The 18,900-nt window shown below is 42.8% G+C and overlaps 1 protein-coding gene across 1 annotated transcript; it reads right to left on the reverse strand.

The window, feature by feature from the left end:
• Nucleotides 1-1,878: 1,878 nt before the first annotated feature.
• On the reverse strand, nt 1,879-18,266 carry T265_00843 (hypothetical protein; the record flags this gene model as incomplete). The annotated part of the gene is made up of 3 exons (XM_009164738.1): nt 1,879-2,022; nt 11,481-11,925; nt 18,184-18,266. 3 exons carry the CDS (start codon nt 18,264-18,266, stop codon nt 1,879-1,881), a joined length of 672 nt encoding a protein of 223 aa, XP_009163002.1.
• Between the last annotated feature and the right edge of the window lie 634 nt (nt 18,267-18,900).

Here is an 18,900-nt window from a genome sequence, read left to right on the forward strand (position 1 = left end):
TATGGGTGTGTTGCGACCAAACAACAGTTTCCACCACTGATGTGTTGCTGTTGAGGCGAGAGCGCAGTACACATAATATTTTTCAATACCCCATTTGAAGTCTTATTCGGACACAGTGGGCGAAAAACATAGTTCAGCGTCGAGACAGTTCAGTGGTTAAGAAGTTAGCTTACAGACCGGAGGGTCCGTAGTTCCACCCCAACAGCAGTATTTCGACTGCTCCTGTCGAGGCTTGGGCAACCTAGCTGTATCCCAGCCCTCGTGTCTCCTTCGGTTGGCATGGCAGCTGGGCACCATAAGGGTGCTAGCGCTCAGCGCGTTAAACATGGTATACCACTATGGACCATGAAGTCCAATGGGTTTGCGGAACCACATTAGTTGAAGTGGGTACCCTGCGACTTTCCTTATGGTCCCCAAATAAACATTACTTTACTTATCGTGTACTGTTCCATTATCTTTTGGCTGTTTAATTGGTCATTCTCGAACCTATGTGTGCACTAAGAACGTGCCTACAATGATATCAGGTTCCTAATGTAACGATACTACCTAGATGACATTCCAGCAATAGGGGAGATAATGTCACGCCATCATCACAACCAGCGTTTCAACCGGGTTGAACCTAGCCTGAAATGTCACCAAGGAGTTTTTTTCATGGTAGCATCTTTAGAATGATCGATTTCCATATACCTTGAAAAGCCTACCTGATAATTATTTTTAAAGCGGAGTTCCTAGTTTCGGTGAAGCACGATTACATAGTACTCGTCTACAGTGAACTTTATTTGAAAAATGTAAACTACTCTGCATTCTGTTTCACGACAACCAACTGTTCATCTTACAACGAGGTTTAAAGGTTGGAGAAGTGAGACTGGCAGGGAAATAACCTCAGAAAACTGGAGGTGAAAGGCTCAGTGGTTAGGGCGAGCTCAACAGTGTACCTTGTCGTTTCTTCGACCGATCCCTCATTTCAAACGGAGCGGTCGACTTTTCATGCGAATATTTGATGGGCGGTGCTGTCCAATTAGTCATTCATGCGGTTAATGCGATACTCATCTGCAAACCTGCTTTGACGACCGCTGTCTAGGGATAGCTCCCGCTCCATGCGTACAATAAATATTTTGCCAAAGAAACCAGTGTCAGCACCTTGTAGTTGTAACAAACTGTCTGACGATTAGTCGATTCACCCAAAGGTGTTCGCACTCTAGCAGGTTCCCGCAACGATGCACTTGGTACACACGTCAAAACTCAACGTCTGTTAAGCCACTTCAGCTCATTCTTCAAATGTAACCAACTTTGAACAGTTTCGCTTGGTTTAGCACATGTGTCGAAATTCATTACTATTTTGAGCACTAGTGAATGGGCAGACAAATGTTCTTGACTTTGGACAGTCTTGACGGAAGACTGCGGGCCGTGTATTTTGCGTCTTTTTTAATGACTGAACAGTTCTACCTATAGGTAATCATGTTTGTACTGGTTTTCTGATATGAACACCCGCTTGCCAACTGGGGGAGATGTCCAGAAACGTTCGACAAACTAGAGATTATCCGTTATAAAGTAAGACTGCCTAAATTTTATGCTAGCCTGCAATGCGGAGCCAACCTGTGCTGAGAAGCCAGGAAATAATCAACGGCTACTGGGTCCTTTTTGGTATTCACCAGCTCGCAAGCCATCTGAATCTTGAGGGGTAGATCCGAGTCATCTGTCCTTCAGAAACTACCTGAATACTATTTATTAGCCACATATGATTGGTCAAAACTACGGTTAATACTATTAAGATGGGTATGGAGTCACGCATCCGTCGACCATCTAGGCGAGTTAGTTTAAATGGGCTGCTGCTCTTTCTGTATGAAGGCCTGTGTAACCTGTGGACCGAAATGACTCTCAGCCTTTATTCTGACTAATTAAGCCATACATCTTTTGCATAAACTGCGTCGGTTTTCTCTCTATTCGATAATCTCCTATCAGATCAATGTAGGTCATCTGTAGGTTGACATCAATGTTTTTGCCTCTGTTGTCCAACAAGGCCTGAGAAAACAAAAACAAAAGTGAAAACAATGTTATGAGGCATGTTTCTTGGGGTTTGATGCAGGGTCAATCATGTCAGAGATTTTCCGCTATGCGTTGAAATTTATTTCACGAGTGAATTGTTGTGCTGTGAGGGACAGACACCCTGATGTGGTATGTGGATAATGGTGCCTGCGAATCTCCCGTTGTAATGGCTATCCAACTGAGGGCGAGTTCAAGCAGCGTTTTTAAGTTTCATCCATTGAGCCACTTCAGTCGGTGTAGAATGGAGTAGAAACACCTCAGTACGCTGTTAAATCAAGTTCACTGCCGCCAAAATATGTTGTTTTAAAGGCCACCTCAAAACAAAATCGAATTTTTTGGAAAACACCTGACTGGGCATTTCGATAAACTATGAGAGGAGAAAAACTGGACTTTTATTCATCTGAAATCCATAGAACGACATATACCTAGTGCTTTCCAATTAAATTGCAGGAAATTTGGTGATTCCTTTCTGGAGATTACTGCGGGACTTATCAGAATCGCTCCCCAGTTTGAGGAATTTTACCCTGTTGACTTCAAATAAGTATAAAGTGCTCTCCAATATGCACAGGATCTTTTAGTTCACTATTCAACCGTTGCTGAAACTTAGTCGCTAATTTTGCCTGCATTGTGAATGACTTCTACCCATTTCGTGTTCCTGTTAGATTCTTCAACGATGAGTTCCCTGTTGTGTCCACCCACCTTAGCTTCACTGCTGAGTATTCAGACTTGTAACAGTCATCCTCAAGCAAAACCAGTTGATTTAGACGAAACTCAGGAGAGAACATTTCACAGATTCCTCGCTAAATTTGTCCTATTTCGCACATATGGTACCAAACAGATCTGCCATGTGATATTTCACCCTTGGTCGGCTGAGTGGCGTTCAACATGAGTTGTTAGGCTATAAAAGCCTTTGTGAGTAAATACTGCCCAATAAAACGCTGAACTGCGCTGGCAAATGATACTTCCCGGTTGCCCAGGCCGAGGAAGGGGGTTTGGTCGAGGTACCCCACCTTGAGCCTCTGACTCAAAAGCCTGACCCACGAGGCAGTGGGAGAGTGTGGGGTTTTGTTCAGGGCCCCTGCCCGGAGCCGACACCTCAACAGTCTGACCTGCTCGGCTGCAGGGGGTTGGCCTAACCCGAGGGCGTAGGGAATAAGCGTTACTCTCTTTTGAGCAGCACCGGGCTCTTTGTTTTTATAAGTATTTCGACCGTAATGGATAATGCACCGGCGGTCACGGTCAACCGTTGGGCGATCGGAGTGTGGGGTTTTTGGCCCCGACCTTTTCTGACCCGTCCTTCCTCGGGGAAAGGCAGCATCGCGGCTTCAATAAATATGGACATGCTGGTCGCCTGGGGGAAGCACCTTACTGCCTTCAGACGGCTGTCGCAGAGGGCAGTACGACTTTACCTCCAGACCGCCTCATACCACGCTGCTCTTGGTCTGGCTGCTCCCCTTTGGCCTTCCTGGCATGGTTGTCCCTTTGGGACGAAGTCCCAGCCAGTGTACCCCGCGGGATCGTTGCAGCACTCAAGTCCGACCACCACGTCAAGGAGGCAGCGTTAGGTCGGGTTGGACTACTAGACACACAACCGAGCTCTCACGAAGGGGCAAGATCTGCAGTACTTGAAAGCCAACAGGGCCGACTAGAAATACTGGGCTGACCACCTCACGCTTATGCTCTATTTTGGATTTTTACGATCAGTTTTATTTGACACGCGTTGCGCAAGAAGTACGAAAAATGAGTTGGATTTGGAATTAATGTTATAAAATTTTCCTGCTGTGAATATACCTAATGCTCCATACTCGGTAGCTACAACTAGATAGTGTACTCTCCGACTCAAGAAACACCTTCGAAATAAGTCAAAACAGTTTCTCAATGTAGCTGATTCTTCCTAGGAGAAGTTACTACCAAGAACTGCATCGTCTCTCTCTATGGTGAGATAGGGCGATTCATGTTGTACAGCCATGTAAAGTAGGAGCTTGCTTCAGATGGACTGAATACCCTAGATATTTATTGCGGTGACCGACGTAGCAGCTTGAGTTCCACAAAGCTAAACCTAGTTCGGAACAACAACACTAGTTTCCAACACGAAATACATCAGAATATGACAGACCAGTCATCAGGTTTTGCACATCGCCGACTTGTTCTATGTTAGAGCCATGTTATCTGGAAATCGTGGTGCAACGGTTACATGTTCTGACTGTTGGTACCATGTGAGCATCGTAGAAAAATACATCCAACCAAGAAGCACTCGCGGCTGGATTTGGTGTATCGATCGTGCAAGCAAGGTTTTAGAGCATCTGTTTTAGGGCGTTTCCACCTAATGAGTAAATCCTACACCCGAGAAACTGGAAAGTGTTCGGGAATTCGTTTTAGTTGATTGCAATAAAGGAAGCTTTCCACTCTGCCAACTCAATCTCTCCTACCATAACCTCGACGTTCCCTCTACATATTTCCCCTTCTAGGGCAGTGTGTAGGGTGATTCATCGCATGACTGTTGACAAATTCTGAAATTCATTCGATGATCAGAGTATTTTACTCAAACGGTCATCAAATCCAGGAAATGATTTACTGATCACAGAACCCTGGAATGGAATGATATGGTTGAATCCCACCAAATGTGACTGCTTTGTACTATGACTCATCAGGAGAGGTTGTACTGTACTCCTAAATATTTAGCTGTGAGTTGTCTTTCGTTGCCTTCCGCACTCCAGTTCGTATAAGAGTATGCTCATTTATGGGGCTCAAGAGGCCTCTGCACTAACCAACATCAAGCTCTCCATGAGTGAAAGTGGGCACATTCAGGTTTTATACTGTTAGCCCTAGCATGATTAAGTGGACTCACACCGCTTTTGTGGGCAGCGCGCAACAGCTGCACTGGTTCCCAAAACAAACGCCACTCGTGGGACTTAGTCAGCCCAAAATCTACCCGGGGAAAGACGCTTATTTGGCGGATCACCCAAATAAGTAGCTACGTGTGACCGAGATACGAACGCTGAGCAAATCGTTCAGTTTTTATTAATCGAACGATATCTTGTTATGCCGCACATAGCATACAGCCAACAGGTAATTGATCTGAGGGTTGTTGATCTGTTCGCCGAGCTAGGCGATTGACTTGCAGATGTTTCGTCATCATTCAAGGAGGATTCTTCAGTGAATTTTCGTGTTCAAGTAGAACATAAGGTTGACGGGAACTCGGGAACAGCGTCTACCTGATCAGCTCCAAGAAGGGTAAAACCGGTCCTGAGCTGCCGAACAGTTTTCAGCAACCTTATGAGTAGTTTCATTAATGAAAATACACTGCGATATCTCTAATATCGTACCAACTGAAACATGAGATGGCCTGTGCGCGGCAAATTTATTTGAGGAACGTAAACGCGAGATTCAGCTGAATCTCTCATGAAGTCCAAATTGATTTGGAAATTAGTGTATTTGTCGAAATCAGTCCTATTTGGGTTCAAGTATAACATACGGTTCACGGGATCTCGGGGCCGCACCTATCTAATGAGCCTTAAGCGATGCCAGACTGGTCGTAGACTGTCAAGGGGTTTTCAGCAACATTATGAATAGTATTCCGTCGGGAACACAATGGATACTTGAAAGTTTGTAGACATCAATACAAAAGTCAAGCGCGATCGATTCATCCCAAGCAACATGACCCAAGAAGCACGCAAATAGGTCATAAAGAATGAGATTTACTTTTCTGTGATGATAAAATCTCGCTTATGGTTTCATTTCTTCAAGTAGCGCTCGGATTTTTGACTTGAGGATAGTATAGATCATTCTGCTAACAGTATCTCTGTGATTGAAAGCCCTGTTCTAATCATTTTTTTATCGATCCGCTCTTGACCTGAGTTACAGATTCTCGTTAGTGTTTCATGGCAGTGTGCTCATCAAGGATAGACGATCGTTTAAAATAGCACCTCTGACCTCGATGTTCAGGAAAACAGGAATACCTAAGGTTGATGGAAACTCGGGGACTTCACCTATTTGATGAGTGCCCAGAGAGGAGAAACCGGTCATGAGGTTTTCAGCAATCTTGTGAGTAGTTTTGTTTCCGAGAAATGTTGGCAGGTTCCCAGCCCGTTTACAATCCGATCAACCACTATGAAGTGAGGGTACCCTCACGCTTCCTGACAAACCCAAGAGAGAAAAACCACACACTTGATATAGGAACCTTTTAATCAATGAAGGGAGTACAGGTAGGATATATCTACACACCATGAGTAAATGCTTTAGGGAATAAGACTGTTGTACAGTAAAAGTGAGAAAGTACCAAGGACGCACTGGTGTGCTTTCCGACTGACATCTTATAAACCACATCGACAGTGGAGCAACCCAATATGCTTTTTGAATTCGAAAATTTATCAAAAAAGGCCACCAATATCCACAACCTTTTGCAATCATGTGGAATATATGGAAGCACGGGTTAGCCTGTGAGTTCAAGTTGCGGATTTAATACTCATTGTATCACTGAACTAAGCATGAAATTCGCATGCTTAAAAAGTATCAACATAGTCAGGTATTATTACTGGCACATGTCTGGAAAGTTCCGAAATTTCCACATTCTCCTGATCCCATTATCTGTTTTGTTTTGCCAAAATGGTAACTGGGTTAACCACTATCAGATAAAGATGCGAAATTCTCTGCATTCAAAAGGGCAGCATGTGTACACAAGATTTGGCGTTGCCCCAAACGGAGCGATAGCCCGACCATGATCAAAAAATACTTTTGGATTGATCAACACGTGAAATTAATTTTGTGGATTATAACATTATAGCCACCGAACTGACCGATGAAAGAGGTGCCAAAAAACGCTTCATTCCTCGAAACGACGTTGAAAGCGTTTGGGCTCGTAACACTGTCAGTAACAAGACAGTTGGCTGAACAGGCTTCCTGTTGGAATTCTCATTGGGATACTGATTGTTGTTCATAATTTCCTTACAGTATGACTTGTTTGCAGATCAACGGGAAAGTTCGGATGTTCAAATCAGACTAACAGTTGCTAACTCATAGGTATCAAAGATCACAGACCTGACTATCCAGAAAGCAGCAGTGGTCCGCAAACCTACTGTCCTTAGACCGTTATATTTTCCCCGGACTCATACTTCTCGTATTTTTTATTCTAACTTTTCAACTGTTCCCAGGTACTTCCGTTTGGTTTTATTATAATGAAACACATAAAATTTTTCCAGATAAACTACTGGTTAACCTACCACAACACTGAAGACGAGCAAATTTCATTCCAATTTGCTCAAATGTTTCAAAATGTCCCGTCCATTTCACAAGTGTACATTGTGAAATCACCTGTAATAGAATATACACAAGTTGGTTATATCAATCTCTCTCTCTCACATACAATAAGCCTGAATGTTTCTACATATCTGCCAGCAACTTACTTCGTAAGTGAACCCAGCGCAATTCCTGTTCAACAGACATGTTTCCCGACACTTTTCTAAAGTGTCCTTTCGAATGAATGGTGGGAGCCTGGGGCTGGTATCGTTTTGAGTTACAAAACGAAAATAGCTGCCAGAACAGTTCGCTGCAAATAGGTGGTTCGATAAGAATTCGCACTCCGATTGTTTATCTTCTTGATCGGACCAGACAATACGGGCGGTCAGCTGGAGCCATACGACCATGAAATACATCTTCCATGACATTTATCTCCGTTTGGTGGAGGATGAGCTTCGCAGCGCTTATTTAAACCAGTTCAGCTTATCCGATTGGCTGGTCTCAATTGTTCCGTCTCAAATGGCTGAAGAATTCTAACAATCGTGTCATCGATTAAGTACCATTGGACAGAAAAAAATTGTAGTCGGTGAGGCAAGAAAGAACTATTTCAAGCTGATGTGCTTTGGTCCTACTATTCACTTGCAACTAAATTAGTGATTTATGTAAAAATCCCTAACAAGAAAGGATTTTATGCGTAAAACAGAAAAATCATGGCACCGTTTCTGAATGCAATGTTTTGTTTGATATCTCACCCATGGTGACATGCGCAGAAACGAATATAATAAAAGAAGTAAGGTCACACACGAACATGACTTATTCCGTAAGTCACACACAGGGGGACAGCCAAACTGGAGCATGAAACCGCATGAATGATGGAACTACGAATTCTGTTAGTATTCGCAGATGTCCCCTGTACTCATGAGTAAGTTTCTAGAACCTGTACTAACAAAACAGTAATGCAGCGGTCTCTGCTTTACAAGCCACTTCTTCACATAACAGAACAAGTTCTAAGCATTGATCCGTTACACAATGACCTGATCTAGTCTCATTGTATGTTTAAGCCAAAACCGCCGCTTTGGCGCATACTATCCCAAATATTGATAATTTTTTACGCCAAACTAAGTGCTCAATGACATTCAAGTTCGATCGATCTCGTCACTTGAATTTGCTTTCAACCCTGACTAAATGATGCACTTAAGATCACCTACACTGCTCCCTGTGAAAGTCTAAGTACAACGGCACGTTTTATGTCAGTTCTGATACCCTCATGGATATTCCGATAGAATAACACGTGCGTTTAGGGCCGCAAAAATTCGCGTGCCAAATACCTGTATGCGAGGACCAACCCACCAAACTAGTTCTCCGGTAAAAGCAGGAGTAGCTTGGGTTCTTAGAAGAACAAAGCTCACTGGTTTGGAGAGTGCACTACTTGTCGAGGAGTAGTTTTACTGAGCTTGAAATACTCTACGTGTTCTTCGCCTTCCAAGTATGCTAACAGAATGAATTTTCAGACTGATACTGAAGTCGAAAGTAAGGTGACATCGGGATGGCTTTGAATTTAAACTGACCTAAATGTACGCTTTCTGAGTACGTTTTTAGCCAGAACCAAACCATATAACTTGCTACAAAAAATCTGTACATAAATTTAGTTGTTCCAAAGGTCAATAAATAAACATCTCTGATAGAATGACACGACTTTACTGGGTTACTAGGGGAAATGCGTGTGTATGTTGGTATTTCAGCCAGTGTAATGCGGCGTTAGTAAAGATGAATGACCTGAAAACCTTGGGAGTATATATATCCACCTCATCTAATTCCCGGAGCAAGCAATTGCCAGATGTTTTAGATGGGTTGCGTAAAGATGTTCGTTTTTAGGATACTGGTAAGAGCTCCTTACTTCTTAATATGTTTTAGAGTGAGGCATCTGGCTTGCTATCTGTTTGAATGCCTTGCACAAACTCTGGTCCTACGTGGCCTATGGCGTAGTTAGGTTGGTTCTAAGATCTTGCCACAAGTCCGCAACACTTGCAACACGTGATGTAAGATACCTCTATATGCTAAATTTTACTGGTCCTTCCTTATAAGCCACGACTTTATTGCTTCGTCTAATTACTTTTCGGAACCTCGGGTGACGCGGTATCCATAATAAATGTCGCTCCGTTATGCTACTCATGAGTAGGTAAATAGATGCCAAAATTCATCCCGCCATTAAACGTTCTCGCCTCACTGTGCAGCCCCGCCAGTTAGAAACCAAAGGACAACAGTGCCAACCGGCTATTATTCTGGAAGGACCTTCCTCTCAGTCAGGATGGCCTGGTTTTTACGCCTCCCGAATTTTTTCGTCTTCCTGGAAAATTGTACAAATATGCCATTCATTTCGACCCTATTCCGTTTTTTACATCAGCTGAGGGTCAGTGGGCTGTGTTGGCCAAGTAACGCATTTGTTACAAAGTCCGCTCTGCTTTATCCAGATCCCTCCAAATAAGGCATCTTTATAAACATATACGACTGCACTTCTGATTGTTTACCATCTAATTGACCAAAAAAAATCTAACAGTCCAGCCCAAGTAGTTTGCCACAATATAAAACACAACACGGAATGAAAAAACAGCTGATTAAATTCACACTTCGGTTACTGGAGATTGATGTCAGCATCTAGGACATACCGTATTACATCCTCTGTCCACTCCTGGCTAATGTAACCTGGTTTCAAAATGTAGTTTCCCTGGAATCGAGCATAACACATCAGGGTTTATTGTGCCTTGTGGGCAGCTTCCATACCCTGGAAGACAGAACGTTCATTTTTCGTTCATTTTTATGACAGCGACCTCATGTTAGACTGTTCAAATTCGAAATCACCTTAAGGAACAATCGAACGCTTTGCTATGCATATAATTATCATCTTCGGGGAAGTCCTACCAATGTAGCACTGCGATCTCGATTGCGTGCTGAGTTCAGGACTTTCGTGATTCTGCTGATTTTTATGAAAAACGAATACCCAAAAAACGAGTAGTTTTATTAACCTAAAATAGGGAAGAGTCATCATAAAACAAACTAAAAACACAAGAGGAATCCTCGTTCCCACGAAGAATTGTTTTGCATTTTGCGTTAAAAATACAAGCAACTGACGGTTTTTAAGAAATAATCGGATAGGAATTCCTCCTCCTTGACGGTAAGGGTAGCTGATGCACTGCTGTTACGCTGTTCAAAACCAAAGACAGTTTTTTGTTCATATGTATTTTTTGTTGATCGACGGCTTTATATGGTGGCAGGTCAGAGAACTTGGTCTGTTAGAGGTCTGGCGACCGTTGAGTAGTGCGGTAAATTCCCTTACATTCTGAGAACCTCAAGGAGGCCTTGAGGTTGAATTTTTTTCCGAATGCTCCTCATAAAGCACTTTTCTCGGTTAAAGATAGTCAGGCACATAACCTCATCGAGTTCTGGTAGATGTGCTCTTTAAAGACCAGCTGGTTTTTGAAGCTGAAAATCCGGCGACCCAGTAACGTTGTATCTACCTAGTGGTTCCAAATCAAAACAGAAAGTGTAACCGATTGATTTTTCAAGACTGACTACGTCAACCTCCCAAAATAGCCAAGCTTTTGCCGTTTTTCATTGTGCATTAGCTGGTTGCGCTTCCAAATGACATTCATTCACGTCTGTTTTCAGAAACAGTACGATTGGTTGAGATTACCGAGGTCGCGCTATTTATTTAGCATAGAGTTTGGACATTATGAGAGAGAAACACAACTTAGAAAGCAAACGCCATGACTGACTCTAGTGTAGAACGGGTTGAATAAGTCCCGATAATGGTGATAACACTAATTTAAATCCATTAGCTTACTATTCTCCCTCATTTTGCCAGAATCACCCAGTATGGTTTTTGTCACCCGATTGCTCTGCATGTACTCAATCTGGGCTATGACTCAGCCGAGGCAAGTTTCTGATGATTCTGATTTCATTCGATTCCATCTTCTTAAAAACAACTTTGTTCTTACAGTATTTCAAGATAGTGACGATGATCCTTGTGGCATGAAAACGAAAATTGCAATAAAGAAACCAGGTGGTTTAAAATAACATTCATTTCATCAAAGGATCAACACGGAAATGAAAAACTCATATGATTGTCTGTTTTAAACATAATCTGACTTTTTGTACCCTGGACTGTACTCAACGTATGACCATCTATCGTCCATGGTCACATGTGGAGCGAACTCTCCGAAGTTATTCTGCAGTGGTACTGAATTTCCAAGTTTGTAAGTCCCAATGGCCTGCTTGAAAGATGAAGGACGAACTCGCTGAATTGTTTGTTTTGTTGGGACTCTTCGCCACTGACGACGACCAACGGAGTGGCGATGCCCGTTTTTGGATGGAATCACAAATGGCACTTCTTCAATGACTCGTGTCACTACAGTGACATCGACCTTTGGTTTCGTGGTCACATAGTGTTTCGCTCCATAACCATGTAGCTCACTTTCTTTGATGGGGACCGGTAAAATTTCATGCGTAAATACATATTTTACGGGGACTTTTCCAATCTCTTTCACACGTGGAGGCCCACGGTACAGTGCGGGCTTGACCACCGTGGTCTCACAAAAAAGACCGAGGACCAGCAATAGCAGTCCGATGATGTGACTGTGCATTTGACTGAGATACAGTAGAAAAATTCGATTTCTTTATTTTGTAGTCTGTCAGATTGATCGGCATGCACTCTGTGAACTCGCACATCACTGGTTAATCTGTTCAGATCCATGTCACGCTTCATCTTGCCACCATGCACTGTTAATTGAATTCGATTCTGACCACATCGCTCATGCAGGGCGCAGTACATCAATGAATAAAACAGAGCAAGGGTGACACAGAAATTAAGGGGTTTGCAAGCAGGTGGTAGAGAACCATACAAATGATCGATATGGGTATTAAAAGGTAGTAGGCAATGGTCGAATAGAATAAATTTTTGGGAAATAATTTTTGGAACAGAAAAGTTTGCCAAGAATAACTGGATTTCTTCTGAAAGGTCCGCACCAAAATAAGATTTAAAACAAGTGTATTGCGTCAGTTTGATTCACCATCATTTCCCTCCTAAAACCTCGTAATTGTGCATCGAGTGCCATTTTTAACTAACTAACTAACTAACTAACTAACTAACTAACTAACTAACTAACTAACTAACTAACTAACTAACTAACTAACTAACTAACTAACTAACTAACTAACTAACTAACTAACTAACTAACTAACTAACTAACTAACTAACTAACTAACTAACTAACTAACTAACTAACTAACTAACTAACTAACTAACTAACTAACTAACTAACTAACTAACTAACTAACTAACTAACTAACTAACTAACTAACTAACTAACTAACTAACTAACTAACTAACTAACTAACTAACTAACTAACTAACTAACTAACTAACTAACTAACTAACTAACTAACTAACTAACTAACTAACTAACTAACTAACTAACTAACTAACTAACTAACTAACTAACTAACTAACTAACTAACTAACTAACTAACTAACTAACTAACTAACTAACTAACTAACTAACTAACTAACTAACTAACTACTAAACTAACTAACTAACTAACTAACTAACTAACTAACTAACTAACTAACTAACTAACTAACTAACTAACTAACTAACTAACTACTAACTAACTAACTAACTACCTAACTAACCAGTCATCTAGCAAACTGACCAACTAAATAAGCAACCAGCCAGCCAGCCACAGCCAACCAACCAACCAACCAACCAACTAATTAACTAGATATCCAAGTTATGAATGGGGCTGGTACAACAACAAACAATAAATACTCGGACAAAAAACTAATAATCATCGAAGAGTTTTCAGCAACCTTGTGAGTAGTTTCCTTTATGTAAACATCATACTGCTTTGAGAGTAAATCTCCGCAAGGCTACAGTTCCGAATCCGCCTGAAGGTTTGCAAAGTACGCGTTACCGGTGGAAACGTAACAAAGACCAGAAAGGCTTTGTTGGTAGCGTTAGTTTATGGTGGTAGCTGAAATTGTCGGGGAGCAATAGACTGATGAAATCATGCGAAACTGTTTAATTTGTTAGGGATCCAGCGCTGAGCTCCAGAGTTCAATGAATGATAAACTATGCTCTGATGAGCTGAGGTAAGATCTAACTTACCCAACTAAAAACTCGCACTGAAGTCGTAACTACTCTCATCTGGATTAGGACGTCAGCATCGGAATGAACTGATGAGTCCATTGGACTGGATTCAGTGAGTAAGGAGAATGGTCACCAACCTCCGTATGGGATATGCACCGCACCTTCAGGAATTTTACACCCCGGAATCTCATAGACCGACCTACTAACCAGGGTTCTCGTGAAAGTTTTATCATACTCATCAACACCTTCGACAGACTCTTTCGGACGTCCTTCGGAAATAGTCATTCAGTTTATCCGCAAAGATTTTAAGCGGCCCATCGTAGATTGCGTAGAATCCCAATGGTGGACCCTGTTTTGAATGTTAGATTACAATGGGATGTTTTGTAGGAGCTGAATGACAGACCAAGAAGCAGGGACTAGACATCAGACCAAGACAGTGTAAATGTGCTTCAGTTTCATTTTATTTAAACTAGATGCAACAGCTGGATGAGAGGGCAGGTGTTAGGTTAGAGGGACCTCAGAGGGGAGCTAAGCATTGCATCCTCTGTTCAACCTACTATGCCTTCCCAATTTCTGTGATACCCTTCAGCTAACCGATTTCAACAAATAGAATTTACCCCTTCGTCCGAAGATGCGAAAGTGGTGAACAGCATTTTGGCCACCAAAATAAAAACACCGATCATTTCTTTCCTGAAGCATGTGCAACTACCAGAATTTTATTCAGCCCGTTATGACACAAAGGTCGATCGGAGTGAATCACCTGCCGATTTTACCCAACTCCCTGTGCAAAGTGAATCAAGATGTCTTGTCTGGTATTTCCATTTTAAGGATGTGCAGCGATGGAAGGCGGATGTACTATTCAGTGCCTTTTGTTTCACTGTTGTCCGAGAATTCTTTATAGGTGAATTTGGAAGTCTCGGGTGCGACCAAGAGGGTCTAATTTGCCTATTCGGTCTCAATGAGAGCTGTTTTCTTTCAAAATGTCTGTAGAATACACGCGCGTGTGTTCAGCTGCTTTTTCGTAGTATGCATGGGTGTCATCAACGAGGCGTCAGCGTAGACAAATAATCCCAGGGATGGTGTCTGTCAGTCAAGGCATGGTGCGTTTCCACTTGAGTTGCCAACCATGATATGCTAAAAAATCCCTTTTCACACGAAATTTGTCAGCATGCTAGTGTATTTACCGCATCAAACTTAGAGAGTTGGGAGTGAGCTCAACTATCAGGAGATCTCCGAAACTCACGCCCACACAGAGGCTTTTCTAATCGCGACGATATGGTCCACTGCGACATTCGACCACCATGTGACCCACCAATAACTTGTTTCTAATTTCGGCTCGTCCCTTCGCAGAATACACAGTCCCGCATACGCTCTCTTACCAGAAGAGGACCTGATAGGTTTTCTTCGCTAGTGGACTTTGGTCCTCCGAAAGCCAGGAAGAGGTTCTTGGACGACAGGACGACAGGTAAACTACAAAGCAAAGCCCCAGGCAATATTTTTATCAAACCGGGCGTATAGGCAAATACATGCTTAGTTCACGATCACCTTAAGGCCAGCGCAAAAAGTAGTTGTTTTGAGGACCTAACGTTTTTAGGCCTCAGGTATTCATTTGGCCAAACTATAGGCTAATAAGTAGTATGAGTACCCGATAAAGATTATGAAAAGGGTCACTGTGAATTTCGACCACAAAGTTGGTCAGGATAAGCATAAGTGGAATATGAAGTAATATTCCGTCTCGATCAATCCAGGAACTAGTGGACTGGAACTTAAGGGACAAAAGACATCAGATACCGGCAACAAAAGGCACGAATGCAGTTTGAGAGTTAATCGGCGGTGTAGTAACACAAAAGGTCTATGCAAGTCAGAACAGGCTCTATTTACATGAGCCTCTCATATTATGATCGGTGAAGTATTGGTGCGTGTGAGGACTTGGTACGTTTCTTTTTTTGGGGTATTTGGGATGGACTNTACTATACCATAGCGTCGTGTATGAAGAGTCTGACAGCCTTGGTAGACTAGCATATTTGAAGGTTGCTAATTGGGTGTAACTGGGATTCAACAGAGTGGTTATTCGATCTTCTGCTCGATGAACAGGCGTATTCGTCCACCGGAACTAATTTTAAGTTCCGCGCCACCCCATGATCATTGAACCCATTGGCACGCATTATGGTATCTTATATCATTTGTTTTTGTCAGTGCTTACTGGTGGTCGCCACTTTAAAGCAATGCACTGACAACCTTGTTCCTCTCATTGCACAGAAATCTAGTGAGAGCGCAACCAGCTTCCTGTTTGAAAGCGTTACTTACCACACAGATTACGGAGCAGCCCATTCCCACTCACCTAGACTACAATGGATATCCAACTAACTCCCTAGTGTCGGAACTACAGAACGAACACGGGTGTCAAAAATTTGGTACACTATTGATTAGTAGTTATGAGATTGGTTCAGTAATCGTTATGGATGAGCAACGGCGTTATCTCCTTGCGTTTTCTCCTAATCAATGGAGGCGTGCGGTGATCAAGAGGTCTGTCATCGAATCACTTGCATCGTCCCCTAGACGCATTCGAGCTAGCCAGCAGAAACCCAATAAGTTGAGTTCAGCACATGGATTTAAGGTCAAACTTGGGCTGACCTGACTAGCAGAATCCTGTCTTGAAACTAGATATCCAAGCCAGAAAGCATGAATGAAAGTTACACCTATGGGTTCCTTGCAGTGTTTACAAGACTTAGGCGTAATTTTGCTGTGGGTAGATATTTCATGGACTTTGGATCAATTAACTTCGCTTAAATTTGCAGAATGCATTTCCTTTACAGCACTATGCGTTTTTGACAGACTGCGGCGCCTGAAGACTTATATCCAATAGAGGAAAGGTTCAGAAAGATGAAATAAAAAGTCGCAAAACATTTTTTGCACCTCACACAGTTCTAAGACAGTCTAATCGGTCAGTCAGTCGTAAACTGGGGTGTCTGCACATGTTAAATCCTCAGTTTCCTCAAGGCAATAAAAATATCCCGCTTTATTTGATTCCCTCAACAAGACTACCGGATTGGTGGTCTCTCTAACACAAGAATCTCCACTTAACGAGGACCAAAAGCAGCCTTTCATATACCTCAGACCCAGCAGCAAATTGAGATTGTCTCTTCGGAGCTGCAAGTCAAGTTGCAATATGTACGGAGTGGGAAAAATTGGTGTTCCTTCAAAAACAATTCCCAAAGTAGCTATTTATCAACAAATGCCAAAGACCAGAGGTGACTTATCGATCAGGCACCTGAGGATTTGACCGGATTTTGGAGCTTTAGATTTTGCGACTGGTTTCCTAAAAGTATAGTCTAGCGGATGTTTTGGTGGGCTTCTTCTCCCAGAGCTACTGCTGGACCATCTGTGGCTACCGGCGAGGAACACCAGGCCAGTTGCGCTGCTGCTGAATGCAGCATTCTTGCTGCGGACCCTGGATACTAGCAGATATCCTAGATTGAATATGGGTCATCACTAGCTGTGCATCGTGGCGTGGTATTGATCGTACAGCTTAGAGCACATAAAGAAAGACCGATGTTAGTCAACTGAAAGTGGATAAAAAATGTAATGGTTTGGTCACATGCCGAGCGCTTGCGTCTTTGGTAAGACTCATCGGAAGTCCCTGTTCTTTAGGTCGGGGATTCTAGCACGTAACCGCTGAACCACACGTTCGACTACCGGCGAAAGGAAGAAGGCCTCCGCTGTGGAGTTATTCATTTGGATACACCAAGTGAACAGTTAGGGAAGCAAAACTCTCACATGCACCTTATTTGTAAAAAAATGATTATCCGTTTTCTTCTTGCACGCACCTTCCTGAACTTTCCTGGATATTCTTGACTGTTGCTCAAATGCAAGCAAATGCGACTCCGCAAATTCCGTAATAGATCTCACTTTTCAAGAGACGCGAAGCGGATTTACGAGAAAACATACTACTCGCATGCCCCCATCAGTAGTATCCACTTTACACAAGTATTTGCAGTAGTTGAGCTGAGATGCAATTTCTGGCTTGACGATCTGTTGACTTATCCACATAATCTTCCCACTACAGATAAGCAGCCAGAACATATCGCCTGACTTGTAATGGATCCTCGCGGATGACGTGAGAAGTACGAAGCAGTGAGCTTGGATTTTCACTAGGCCTTCAAATAATGCTCAATCTTCCTCAGAAGCATTCATCATACGAAATGATCCCCCAGAGTTTCCATACATGTGCTTAAAAGAAACTCAGTTGACCACTGGAACGCGCGTTAATCAATCCCTACGAACAGTTATTTGTCCCATTAATGAAACTCCACAGTTATGACGAATTCACTGAAAGTCACCCGCAAAATGGGCAAGATGGCTCAGTGGTTAGAGCGTGAATCTACTGACTGGAAGTTCCGTGGTTCGAACATGACCCCATCTAGCAGGTTTTACATTTCCTACATGGTTTCCTTCACATCAGTAGACTGACCTGGTTTGTTTTCGGTAGCACTGTGATGGGGCTTGAGATGTTACGCCTATGGGTCATACGTGCAGCGGATTAGGCTCGGTTTACTGAGTTTCAGTTGACATCAAGTTAACCCCCCACTCATTTACTTACTCTGTTCACTCCACTTGTTTTACTCATTTCCACTCGCTATCCACCTTGCCGCAAAGACCGCCCCGTCTGATACTGGTATATTAGCATGTACGCAAGTGTGCGAGCGTGCCCATTTGACCTACTTATCGATGCCCAGTCTGCTGGGTCTGCCCTAACATGTTCTGCAGTGATCTCTGTGTGATCGCTCCGCCAATCAGAATCACAAGACTGGCCCCGGAATAGGCGACCGAAACTGACATTGCGGAGCCAAAAATTCACCGGATGTTGTCTGATGGGCAGATCCTGACACTGAATTGTGCTGGTGTTTGACGGACGTCCACACTTGTTGACACCACGAACGTGAACCACTGGAGTTTCGATCCCACATCCGTGACCCAAAGTTCCGTATAAGGAGCCTTAACACGCTTGTTGAAATAGACAATTGAAGCAATAAAGCCGTTTCAGCAGCTAATTCCCTTTGTGCGTGTGTGTGTGCGGAAGACGGACGGACAATACGATTGGTTAAATCAAGGGTAGTACAATTCAAGGCGACATCGTGTTTTACTGCATCCGTGATAAAGAAGTTATTAGATCCTTTAGAGTCAGAAACTGGTATGATGAAGACGTCCAGAGTGGTGTTTTTTGTACTGGATCATGCAAGAGTAACGGGCGTATTATAACAGTATTTTCAGTGGTCAGTTTGATTTCCTCTCCCAATTAAGAATCAATACTTCCCGTGCCTGATTGAGGTGACAGGTTCTTGTGCACATTGGTAAAATGGTCTTTTCAGAGTGTAATTCCCTCCCTCTCTCTCTTCCCACACACGTGCACATTGGTAAAATGGTCTTTTCAGAGTGTAATTCCCTCCCTCTCTCTCTCTCTCCCACACACACA

The sequence above is a fragment of the Opisthorchis viverrini genome (assembly GCF_000715545.1).
Source record: "Opisthorchis viverrini unplaced genomic scaffold opera_v5_9, whole genome shotgun sequence".
Classification (NCBI taxonomy): Eukaryota; Metazoa; Platyhelminthes; class Trematoda; order Opisthorchiida; family Opisthorchiidae; genus Opisthorchis; species Opisthorchis viverrini.